A 12,471-nucleotide genomic window follows, 5' to 3' on the forward strand; every position below is an offset into this window, starting at 1 on the left:
CTCTTGCTGTTGGCTTAGTATTCCCCCCCCCCTTGGGAGTAAAATGCTCCCAACCTTCTCCCTGCAAATTTGAAAGAACCCCCAAACTACCCTAAAGAGTTTGGGAGGCTTCTCCACTCTCCTTCTCACCAATCTAGGGGTTTGATTGCAACAGTGGAAGAGAAAAGGTTTAGTGTTTCTGGGTCCTTCTCCCCAAGGAACCCCGAGTGAAAGCTAAATCATGTATTGATTCCCGCATCCCACCTATCCTTTTGTTTACTTGTTCCTTGAGGCTTCTTGCTGGGGGAGGACAGGACAACTCAGCCTGGGTCTTACCCTGTTAAGGCCAGACTGAGTTGCTTCATGAGATCCAGTGAGTTGCTGTGTACTCAAGAGAAGGCCACTGAGCCAAACCAGACTGAACCTTAAGGGGAAGGGACCCCCCAAAGCTAGGAGCACTCCCAAAGACTATTTTGGGACAGGCCCCATTGGGAGGACTGATTTCCAGGAGCCTCACCATCAAAGGAGAGCAGTAAAGTTGTTTTGTCAATTGCTTGAGCTTGGCTCCATCAGAACTTAAAGTCGGTGAACATTTTTCTTCGTTCACTGCCTTGGAGCTGCGCGCCTGCCAGCTTAGTCAGCTGAATCCAATTACTGCGAGCAGCATTTCATTTGGCCCCATGGAGCACTCACTTATAACTTCCCCGAAAATTTCAATAATCCCCACCAAGGCTCCACGCTGGCCCTATCCTAAAGTGTTTTCCCGGGGTGCTGCTGGGGGGTGGGGTTATGGAGCCCGGGGTTGCCTGGAGCTAGCTTTTGGTTGACAACTGGAGGACGGGGGCTCCCTCCCGTTCTCCAAGTTTCTGGCTATGAAAAAGGTATTACAACTGGTGGCCCAGAGCCAGCTGGGTTAAGCTCGGATTTAGGGCACGACAGAAGCCAAAGTTGGGTCAACGCTGGGTGGTAAGTGGGCATGGGAAGAAGCGCTGAAGAAGGCGCTGGGGGTTCGTCTGGAGGCTCAACTTTGACTAACTTAGGGTCCTCTTTCCCTTCCCCTTCCCAAACCTTCTGCGCTTGGAGCTCAGAACGTACCGGCGCATCCCCCAACACCCAGGAGCAAACTTACCCTGTTCCGCCGCAGCTGGAAAACAAAATCTAGCTAGAGGCGCGGAGGGATCACCGCCCTAGGTGGCCTCCCAACTTAGCTCTTCTGAGGGGACGCTCCTACTTCTAAAGAACCCTTTTTTTCAAAAATAAATAAAAAATAATCAAGCGTCGAGAGTTGACGTCCGCCCACGTGAATGTATTATATAAAGCGGCTCCAGGACCGCGGGCTTGAGAGCCCTGATACTTTGCACCTCTGCCTCAGGGCCCGGCCCAGCCGAACCACCTGGGGGTGGGGAGCGGTCGAGTGACTTGTGCCCTTGGGCCCGGGTCATCTGGGAAGCTGAAGCCGGGGTGTGAAGTTAGGAGTCCTACCGGGCTGGGATCTCTCCGAGGCGCTTCCGTTGGGTGTTCATTAAGGGGTGAGTTATTGCGGTGCGAGCCAAAGGTCACTTCAAAGGCTTATGGCTGTGCGCTCTGGTCTTTAGAGCGCCCTGAACGCTTTGTGTGGGGGCTTTCCCGGGTGCAGTTTAGTGTTTGCAAACTACTGAGTCGACAAATTGCACAGGGCAGATGCAAGAGGGAGATCGAGTCTCTCTCCTTTCACCTGAAGGGGGGCCAACACCCGCTGAGCAGCGGCGTCGGTGGTTAGACTGTTCTTGTGTTGAGAGTGTAGGTGGATAGGATGTTTGTATCTTTGGTGGTTTGCAGCCTAATCCCAACACTGGAGTGAGCAGCCCAGGACAAGCATGTGGTGGGTACTTACTGGAAAAATGTCTGGAAAACCATTTAAGATAAAGTTAAAATGTAAAAAGTGGGAAACAGTGTGCAACTCCTTCTCAATAGTGTAGCCCCTGACTAGGATGCTCCCAGATACATCTACAGAATTACTCTCCTTTCCTGCTGTCCTAAGCTGTAGCCTGGCTCTCTCCCTCCATGATTCTGCACAGTCCTCTTCTGCTCCTTAGAGGGTTGGCTTGGTCTCTGGGTTTGGAAGCAGGAGCATTTAGCTTGGTGGGGGCAGGAGGAGAGCTGACTGCTTCCCCCACCACTCCATGGCACACCTCTGACCCACTAGGGTCACCCCCTGACAGAGAGTCTGGCACTTTCCTCAGGTCCAAGCTGTCCCCCATTCAGCCAAGGACTTTGGTGTTTAAGGCCTCTAGCTCCCCAGGAGCCCACTGAGTCTTCTTTCTGCTGGGGAAAAGGCTTCAGGAATGGCTGCAGGCACCACATACAATAGTCACATTGATTATGGCACTCTTAAAGGGGGTAAAGCTTCTCCGCGTGTGTTTCTAAGAAAGAAACGGCTGCTATTGAGTTTTCCATTTTGTTCCAGATCTGCCTCCACAGAATATCAAAAGAAACTGAAGAGCCTACAAAAAGAGTTAGAAACAAAATTCAAGAAAACACACATACAAATTTGTGGTGAGTGGGGATGATTTTAAAAAATAATTTCCACTACATTTTCATTTGTCCTACAACTCAAGTAGCCATCTCAGGATTCATACATCAAGACATAAAACAAAGGGCAGCTTTGAAGTGGATCACCTCAGTGTGAACTGTCGCCTGTTACATGATAACTGATCATCCGCCTTCAAATTTATGGCACTTTAATGGGGTGAGCACACTGCCTTAAATGCAGGGTATAGTACAGTATTAAGTTATCTGGGCTATATAAGAGTGATTTAGAATGTGCATTCCATAGTACAGAAGAGGCTTGGGCTGCAAGAGAGGGAGAACTTGGACAAAACATAAACAAACCTCCTTCTGAGCAAACCTGAAAAGGAGTGGTTTCGAAAAACCTGAAGTGGCCAGGCCATCGGGGAGAGGAGAATCGTTGCTCGGTTCCAGTGAATTTAACAGGGATGTCCATCAAGAGTACTGGCTGTCAGAAAGAGATCCGCGGGCTTCTGAGGCCCTGGGATAGGCAGAGCAGGGAGAGAAGCCGGAGGCCAACTCGAACCTTAAAGAATTTTGAGAGAAACTGACTCAACCAGCACACCATCACCTCCTCCTTCTCTTTCGGCTTGCACAGATTGAGTGTACCCGTCCGAATTTACTAGGTTGCAACAGGAGACAAAACCGGCGACTGTATGTCATCCCCTCCCTTCTCAAACCTCCTCCTCCCCCGGCCTTCCCACGGCCACCGCGGGCGAGCGATCGCCAGCAGGCCTCTGCGTGTCGGTGGTGCCTCCCGGTGTCCGAGGCCATGGCGGCCAGCAGGTCTTTGGTCCTCTGCGAAGCTGCGCGTCCCATCCCGACTCCGGCCGGCCGAGGAGCAGAGCTGCTCGCAGAGGCCGGCGCCGGCTACTTTATATAATCCCGCTGCTCGTAGGATGCATGAGCGGGAAAAGTGCGGAGTAGGGAATTCTTTTGCTGCGCTGCCTCCTACGCGGAGCCTGCTTTCCACTTCTGAAAAGTGCCCGGCCTTGGGAAGTGTTTTTCTTTTCATTCCTTACTGAAGCGTTTACTGCCGCCGTGGTCGCAGTCATAAATTTTGTTACAAACCACAATGACAGGTGCATTGATATGCACCGTGAGAGCTCCAGCTGCTTAATAACCCCGTCCCCTGGCCGCTGTGAGCGCCTTTTATTTATTCGGTATCATATTAGGTATTGATCCTGGGCAGAATTAAGTGCAATGAGCAAGTATCGGGGCTCTGCTGCTTCGGAGTAGCGGCGGAAACTGCAGGACGGCGCGGCCAGGGAGCGGGTGATGGTGGCTTTGAAGACGCCATTCTTCTGGCTGGAGACGGTTTGGCCCTGGGTTCCGGGCCTGCGGTTAGGTCTCCAAACTGAATTGAGTAATTTCCAGGGACCTGGAGAAAGGACTAGCCAGACCCATTTGGCATTCTTCCCCAACAGGGACAGGGGATTGAGCGGGAAGGGATTGGGGCGACTGCTATGACCCATTCCTTGGGCTGGGGGAGGGGTGGAGAGAGAAGGAGGAGGAAGAGGGAGAGGAAAGGACAACTGAGGACTTTGGGAAAAATACCAATCCCGGTTCATCCCCCCCTCCCCCCAGGGGCTTGTCTTTACCCCAAGGCATTTGGGTCTTGGATCCCAAATGAGCAAAGGTACCAAAGGGCGAGAAAAGAAAGCCTTTAAAAAAGGGCTGGGGGTGGGTGATGGAAAAGATGAGCCACTGAACAGTTGACCATTGTCCAAGTGATTTATGACCCGTTCCTGCTTTTTAGGTTCAAGCAGAGTTCACAAGGAGTAGTGATTTCTGGAAAGAAATAAGCCCTTCAACCAGTTTCATAACAATAATCTCAGGTTTTGCTTTAGGAGAGGGGAGTTCTTTGGGACAGTGCATAGTCTTTTCCCAGTGAGAACAGCACAACTTGTGCCCTTATGGGGAAATGGACATGGATGTAAGGTAGTGGATCATGCAAACAGGCAGAAGAACAGACTATGGTTACTCAGGAAGCTACCCAGGGCTTGTACTTTTGAGGTCTGTACACAGACTTTTCTCCAGGCATATGTTACAGGAAGAAATATGAACACAGTTACCTATCCATAGACCTGCTCTGTTCATAAATAAGCTATTTTGATGTGACTGCTCCATGTATTAAGGCAAACTTGGTCAAGTTGAGAGGCAGGAGGGGGATGTTTTGGTTCCAAAGTTGTCAGTGGAATGACAGAAGCAGTAACAAGTTCTGGTGGTGTCTGATGTGACCATTTAGACTTCCAGAGAGTCAAGACTGGAAGCAGCATCCTGGGAAAGTCCTGAAATGTAACCAGTCTAGTCTTTTGGCCCTGGGGGAAAACACATGAAAATATTAGTCACAGGATGAGGAGTTAGCATCCATTTGATATTCAGTAACTTTAACAGTCAGAGACTAAGAAAATTCATCAAAAGAATTAAATCTAGCTTTGTTAAATAGATAGCCTAACTGTGTACATTTACAAACACTAATGGAAACAGTTCCTACAACAGTTATGTCTTAGTGTTTTAGAATCCCATTGAGAAAAAAACTTGTCTCACATCAAGATAAATGGCACATTCATTTAGATTCTAAAACAAAATGGGGGAGAATACTACTAAACAACAGCTAATTTGAAGAACTTTTCAAATTGGTTAGGCTTTTTGGTGAAAGTGGATGGAAAATGAGTGCATGGAGAAGTGATGTTGGTAATATGGTGAAATCACTTCAGCCACATAAGCTGTCTACAGAATGTGGTCTATCATGATGAAGCTAGGGGGAGTTTCTGGAAAGTTGTCTGAAGGATGAGATCAAGAATTAAGACCAGGGAGCTGACCTGTGAGTTTTCTTTATCAAACAGACAAAAGTATTTGAATGGTATTAGTTATACTTTAACTCCTCAGGGGTCTTTCAAGAAGAAGGGAGGGGAGATCTAGGAGAGAAATCTCCCATTAAAAGTCAGGGGATACAAAAGGGGTAGACTTTTTCTTGTTTTGTGTTTTCCCTTCTTCTTTTTTTTTTCTTCTTCTTCTTCTAATTCTGGGTCCATTCAATTATGCCATGACAGGTTCTCTTATTGGTTGTGGACTGGGTGAAAAGTAGGTGGAATAGATAATCCAGAGCAGAGGTCAATTATATCTATTTATAGAATAGATCCAGGGTAAATATGATAAAGTTATAATATAAATTATTCTCCATTTACCCATGCTACATCCATTTAAAATTCTAAAACCCTTTAACCATTTCCATGGTGTCCCTTTAAAAGTAGTAGGAACATACTGTATCAGGTCTAGAAAAATGTAGATAAAAGGAAATAAATGTTTTTTAACCTCAAAATAAGTCTGGGAATCTTTAAGTGCTCTTCTTGGTTTTTATCTTCTAGCTTTCTGCATTATAGATCTCACAGAGCTGACCCACAGAATTAATTGAGCGAATTCTCACCCTGTCATTAAAAAGTGAATTATCTGTGTCTTCATGAAAGATGTGGTGATTTTGAAACTAGGTGGGTAACATACTTTGGGGGAGGGTTTTGACAGTCCTGAGTGTGTTGTAGGGCTTCTTTTGTGCATTAAAACACTAGGATTATGGGTTAGGGGTGTAGTGTAGTTTGGCGGTTGGGCCCTGTTTAGCATGCAGAAGGCCTTGGGTTTAATCCCTAGCACCAAACATACAAAGACAGAGATTACCCAATGACTGATTGATTCACCCATTCATTCACTCATTCATTCAACAAGCATCTATTGCAGTTAGCATATGCAAGGCATTGAGATGATGTTATAACTACATAGATAAATGAGACACAGTCCCTGCCTGCAAGAAGCTCACAATTTAGGGGTTTAAATGAGATATTAAAATGTATGAGGCCATAGGTTTATTTTCATGAAGGCTCAAAGGCTGAATTGAGCCACACCTCCAGCCCCTGAATTGACAGTGTTGAAGAAAGAAAATTATATCTGGGGGTGGGAGGAAGCCCCTTCCCTAGATTAGAGTTGAACTAAAAGGAAGAAAAGGTCTTTTCTTACATTTGGGTGAAATTCCTTTAGACTTTTCCAGGGCTCAAATAAGTAAATCCCAGATTTAGAACCTTGCCCATTCCTCCAACACAAAGTGGGTAGGAGGCAGAGAACCTGGGCTAGTCCTTCTATATTGACTGGTCTTGCCAATGACAGTTCCTCTGGGGCCTCTCACTTTTCTTCTTGTCAGGTCACCTGGAGTCCGGGGCCTGGCCCAGCTCTCTCAGGATTCAGCAGACACTGGAAGTGGTGGCCAAGGACACAGTGGTAGTCAATGTTATTTGAGCAGGGTCAGCAGGCCCTGGAGCTTCTGGAGTGCACCATGCAGAAGGCTGCATACTATGAAAACCCAGGACTCTTCAGCAGCTATGGTTACAGCAAAGCCACTGATACTTATGGCTACAGCAACCCTCATCAGCCCTATCCACCCCCTACTGCTGCCAACTCCCTGGACACTGATTATCCAGGTTCTGCCTGCTCCATCCAGAACTCTGCACCTCTTCGAGCCCCAGGCCACAAGGGGGCTGAACTCAATGGCAGCTGCATGCGACCTGGCACTGGGAACAGCCAGAGTGGGGGTGGTGGCAGTCAGCCTCCTGGTCTGAACTCAGAGCAGCAGCCCCCACAACCCCCACCTCCACCACCCACCCTGCCCCCTTCCTCACCCACCAATCCTGGAGGAGGAGTTCCTGCTAAGAAGGCCAAGGGTGGGCCCAATGCTTCTAGTTCCTCAGCCACCATCAGCAAGCAGATCTTTCCCTGGATGAAAGAGTCTCGACAGAACTCCAAGCAGAAGAACAGCTGTGCCACTGCAGGTAGCTCTCTGAGGGGACCACCCCTAGACCAGGTCCCCTATAGAATGGCCCCAGGAAGCCCCAGTCACTTAGGAACCAGGAGACTCAGGACTTTTAAGTGCAACCTTGGAGGTCAAGGTCCAAAATCCTACTCCTTTTAATGTTTATGATTGGGGTCATACCCTTGCAGTGACAAGGTGCTCACTTCCACTCTGGGCTGCTAGTGCCATTGCTGGACAGGTCTCATATTTATTAATAAGAGCTTTTTCTTATACTGACAAATTATCTGCTTTCCTGAGCTTCTGATTATAACTCAGCTCCCACCCACTTCCATCCAACATCTCTTTAAATTTTGAAGACAGAGCCTGGTGCTGTGGCACCTGCCTGAGGTTCCAGCTACTGGGGAGGCTGAAGCAGGAGAATCACTTAAGCCCAGGAGTTTGAGGCCAGCCTGGGCAACAGTGAGACCCTGCCTCAATTTTAAAAGAAAGAAAGGGCTGAGCATGGTGGCACTGTAATCCCATTTGAGAGAATGAGGCAGGAGGATTGAGAGTTCAAAGCCAGCCTCAGCAACTTAGCAAGATCTGCCTCAAAATTAAAAGGGTTGGTAATGTGGATCAGGGGTTATGTACTCCTGTGTCCAATCCCTGGTACCAAAAAAAAAAAAAAAAAAAAAAAAGGAAGGAAGGAAGGAAGAAAGAAAAGAAAATTAAAAATTGTAGACAGGTACTATGATTCCTAAGTCCAGGTGTTTATGTAGTCCATATCCTATGAATCCTACTCCTTTAAATTAACATGAGTTAATGTCTAAAGAGTGTTAAAAACCACACCAAGTACTTTGCAAGCATTCTCTAATGTTTTCAAAGAATACTTTGAGGATAGGTATGTGGTAACATTCTCTTTTTATAAATAAAGAAATCATTAGACAAAATGCAACTTGCCCAAGACCACAAAACTGTAAAGTGGTGGATTTGAATCCACTTGATTTCTAGGCCTATAAGGCAAAGCCAAGAGATTCTACTTGGCTTATCCCAGCCCAATTCTCCTATTCCAGCAAATCCATAATGAGGAAGCTCATGTCCTAGGGGGAGAGGATATTTCTGGGAAACAGGAGCAGCCTTGGATTTCACTCCTTAAAAGGGAAGACCCTGGAACTGAGGTTTTCTCTAGGTCCATCCAGGGCATGTAGAAGATGGGCATGGCCAGGAGCTCTGACACCTGCTCCTTTTCCGCTCAGACTGGTTGGTTCCTGAAATGTTCTGGCCTTGTGTTCTCTAACAGGGTTTATTTTTAGATAGATGAACATGCTTCCAGGTCCAGGGCTAGTTTGAACCCTGGGATGTGGCTTGTTATCAGGTCTCTGGTTGGTCTGCTGCTCCCTAGGGCTGCTACTGCTAGGGGGAAGGTGTCTTCCAGCCTGTAAGCTCCTTCTTCTGCTCCTCCCTCCTCAGCTCAGGCTCAGGCTCAGGCCCTCCCTCCCAGGAGAAATCCATTTGTCTTCCCAGTGAGGGAGTAGACAAGCAGCTGAGAGGTGGCAGGGGTGGTGGAAGCCAGTGTCCAGGCACTGCACCTAGCACTGCCATGCTCCAAATGCTTCCAGCCTGGTCTTGGGACCTCTAAAACTTTGGGGCAGTATGTTAGTACTTTGGGGGGGTGGGATTATCACCTCCTTATCTCTGGGTGCAGCTGGGATACAGTGAGGTATTAAGATCCCCGCTCCCATTATTTACTCCCGCAGGGTGCTTTGCCCAGGAGCCAGCCTCTAAGCAAGGCAGGCTGGAGATCCCCCCCACCCCCAGGAGCAGCAGAGGGTGGGAGGAGTGTTCAAAGAAGTCTGGCCTTTCTTCAACACGGGGGAGGCCTTACCAGCTGCTCCTAATCTCTCATTAAAGTCCTTCATGGCCTTTGGGTGGAGAGGAGATGATGGGTTAGGATGGAGTGGGAAGGGAGGGCCGAGTGAATAGGACCTCAGAAGGCGGATGGAGGTTTCAGGTGCGACTGATAGGTAGGCCTGGATGCGGAAAAGCGAGCTCCCCCTCGGAATCTCACAGTCCTTTATTCGCCCCAGGATTGGAAATGAAGGAAGTAGTGGAGGAAAATGAAGCCAGGGAAGTACCCCTCTCCATTCCAAAGGGTCCTTATCCCCTCGCTCAGCGCCCACTCTCTTTCCCTCCCTTGTCTAGGAGAGAGCTGCGAGGACAAGAGCCCGCCGGGCCCAGCGTCCAAGCGGGTGCGCACGGCATATACTAGTGCTCAGCTGGTGGAGTTGGAAAAGGAATTCCACTTCAACCGCTACTTGTGTCGGCCGCGTCGCGTGGAGATGGCCAACCTGCTGAATCTCACCGAACGCCAGATCAAGATCTGGTTCCAGAACAGGCGCATGAAGTACAAGAAGGACCAGAAGGCCAAGGGCATCCTGCACTCGCCAGCCGGCCAGTCCCCAGAGCGCAGCCCGCCGCTCGGCGGCGCCGCGGGCCATGTGGCATACTCTGGCCAGCTGCCGCCAGTGCCTGGCCTGGCCTACGACGCACCCTCCCCGCCCGCTTTCGCCAAATCGCAGCCCAACATGTATGGCCTGGCCGCCTACACGGCGCCGCTCAGCAGCTGCCTGCCACAGCAGAAGCGCTACGCGGCGCCCGAGTTCGAGCCCCACCCCATGGCGAGCAACGGCGGCGGCTTTGCCAGCGCCAACCTGCAGGGCAGCCCAGTGTATGTGGGAGGCAACTTCGTCGACTCCATGGCGCCCGCGTCCGGGCCGGTCTTCAATCTGGGTCACCTCTCGCACCCATCTTCGGCCAGCGTGGACTACAGTTGTGCCGCGCAAATTCCTGGCAACCACCACCATGGACCATGCGACCCTCATCCCACCTACACAGATCTCTCCGCCCACCACTCGTCTCAGGGACGCCTGCCCGAGGCCCCCAAACTGACACATCTGTAGCGGTCGCCGTGGGCCCGAATTCGCGGCGCAATTACCTCTTTTGCTTTGGTGGTGGTGGGGAGGGGTGGCGAGTGGGGCCCAGGGGGCAGTTCGGAGATCCCCCTTTCCCGCTCTGGCCCAACCATCAGCGGCCAGAGGCATAGGTGACCGGGCCTCCCCTCCGTGCGCGTCCTCCTTTGGGTGACTCGCCATAAATCAGCCGCAAGAATACTCCCCCCATAAGCCTGACAGTGCCATATACTGCGGACCGAGGGACTCTAATCTGGTAATAGTGCCCCGAAGGTAAGTCTGAGACCCATCGGCGGCGCGCCCTGCAGAGGCACTAGAGCCTGGAGAGTCCTGGGCCTGGCCCGCGTCTAGCTTAGTTTCTGAGACCTTAATTTATATGCTCCTTCCCATCCTGTAAGGATTGCATCGGACTAAACGATCTGTATTTATTATTTGAAGCGAGTCATTTCGTTTCCCTGATTATTTATCCTCGTCTTAATGTATTTATGTGTATATTTGTAGAATTCTCCAGCCGAGCTTAGGAACGCGCTCCCAGGCCATGGGGGCCACATTTCACCTCTTTAGTCCCTTGGTCTGAACTAGTTGAGAGAGTAGTTTTGAACAGTTGTAACCGTGGCTGGTGTTTGTAGTTGATGTAAAGGATTAAGACCACAAATTGTCCTTCATGGGTAGAGTCAGGCAGCCCAGTGGCATGGCATGACACCCGTTAGTCATTTCTCAACAGCCATTTCTCAACAGCCGCAGCCCTCACCACTCGACACAGTTTAATGATTTCAAATTGTCTGGTACTATTTGAACAAATATTTAGAATAAAAAATTTTCTCAGTTGGAAGTGTATCTGTGTTAATCACACACACTTGCAAGCAGATCACTTTGCCTATATCTTTCACACAATCCCAGTGGAAGGCTTTATGAAAGACTGACCCTTTGAAAAACATCATTCTATTAATTTGGAATCTGCTGCACCAGTTGGTCTGGGAGGTACTCCATTATTTCATTCCAGCTATTGATATGGTGGGGGGATCTGAGAATGCAAACCTAGAAATGTTCTGGGTGGGATGACTGGGATAGGGTTTTGCTAAAGCAGAGCCCGCTTTGCTGTTTCTACCACCTTCTTTCTCGATACAATCTAATGTTACATTAGAGAGGCCAGAGCTCATTTTTCTGCATTAAGTAATAAAAAATAAACTTTGAAAGAAAACTGACAATCAAAGACAAGATACAAGAGAAGTTGTAAGAAGAATTGTACTTTGAAAAAGCTAAGGTGCATGGGGAAAAATCCGATCATTTGGAGACAGGCACCCAAGCTTTTTCTCTAAGAAGTGTTGTCATAAAATTTTCCTTTGTGGTAGTTTGTAGTTCATTTCTAAAGAAAAACAAATGTTCTCCACGATGTAAAGTAATAAAAGTTTCATTAATGGAACATAACACGTATAAACACCTTGTTTACTCCTGTTTCTTTGTACAAAAGGGGCAAAATGTCTTCAAAGATTTATAACCGTTTTTGTAAATATTAGCGTGGCTCAAGCTAGGGACAGACAATTTGCACCCAATTCCATGGGAGGGGGGCACTTGGAAAATGCATTCAGATAAGGTTTAATTCTTTTGTATTTCAGCAAAGTCGGCCCACGCATCTCTGTTTGATTTGACAAATAATGCAACTCCTACTACATCCCCGGTGACAGGAGGTGAAATTCCTATCGTGTGGAAATAATTTAACTTCTTCTGGTGGAACAACAATCGTTTCTATTTGGATGTTTGTGTTTCGCTAAGTAATGATGGTTCAAAATAATATTTAGGTTTTTTTGTTCCTTTGTGCTGTTTTTAAAATGGCATGTTAGGTTGTGGTGGGAGGGGATATCTTTTTGCTAAATTTCACTTTATCTGAGCGGGGTTTAAAGTATATATGTTGTAGAAGTGTATCAACAGAATAAATGACTTCAAACGAAGGCATATTTTACCCATTTTCAAGATTTAACATTGTTTTATATGAAATTTGCATCCATAGGCAAAATTTCTAATTGTCTTGTAAGAAATTATTTTTTAAGCTATTAGGGAAATCAAAGAAAAGCTCGCTGCCTTGCAGGGATTACAACCACCTTTCTTAACTGGCTAAATATTAAATAGATGAATTGTCAGGCTGTTTAGATTCAGCCCGGTTTTCCCTCATCTCGTCTTCCTACCATAAATAATAATAAA

At 48.1% G+C, this 12,471-nt stretch overlaps 1 protein-coding gene across 1 annotated transcript; it reads left to right on the forward strand.

Moving 5' to 3' along the window:
* Window positions 1-6,782: 6,782 nt before the first annotated feature.
* Hoxd3 (homeobox D3) lies at window positions 6,783-10,282 on the forward strand. Its single transcript, XM_026405642.2, has 2 exons — window positions 6,783-7,343; window positions 9,506-10,282. The coding sequence occupies exons 1-2, from the start codon at window positions 6,803-6,805 to the stop codon at window positions 10,261-10,263; spliced, it is 1,299 nt and encodes a 432-aa protein (XP_026261427.1). The 5' UTR covers window positions 6,783-6,802; the 3' UTR covers window positions 10,264-10,282.
* Window positions 10,283-12,471: the final 2,189 nt, after the last annotated feature.

The sequence above is a fragment of the Urocitellus parryii genome, chromosome 1 (assembly GCF_045843805.1).
Source record: "Urocitellus parryii isolate mUroPar1 chromosome 1, mUroPar1.hap1, whole genome shotgun sequence".
Classification (NCBI taxonomy): Eukaryota; Metazoa; Chordata; class Mammalia; order Rodentia; family Sciuridae; genus Urocitellus; species Urocitellus parryii.

Bases quoted from the DNA above. Each gene is read 5' to 3' on its own strand.
- Hoxd3 (XM_026405642.2), top strand. From the start codon at position 6,803: ATGTTATTTGAGCAGGGTCAGCAGGCCCTGGAGCTTCTGGAGTGCACC. The intron at 7,344-9,505 runs GTAGCTCTCTGA...TCCCTTGTCTAG, and splicing joins GAACAGCTGTGCCACTGCAG to GAGAGAGCTGCGAGGACAAG.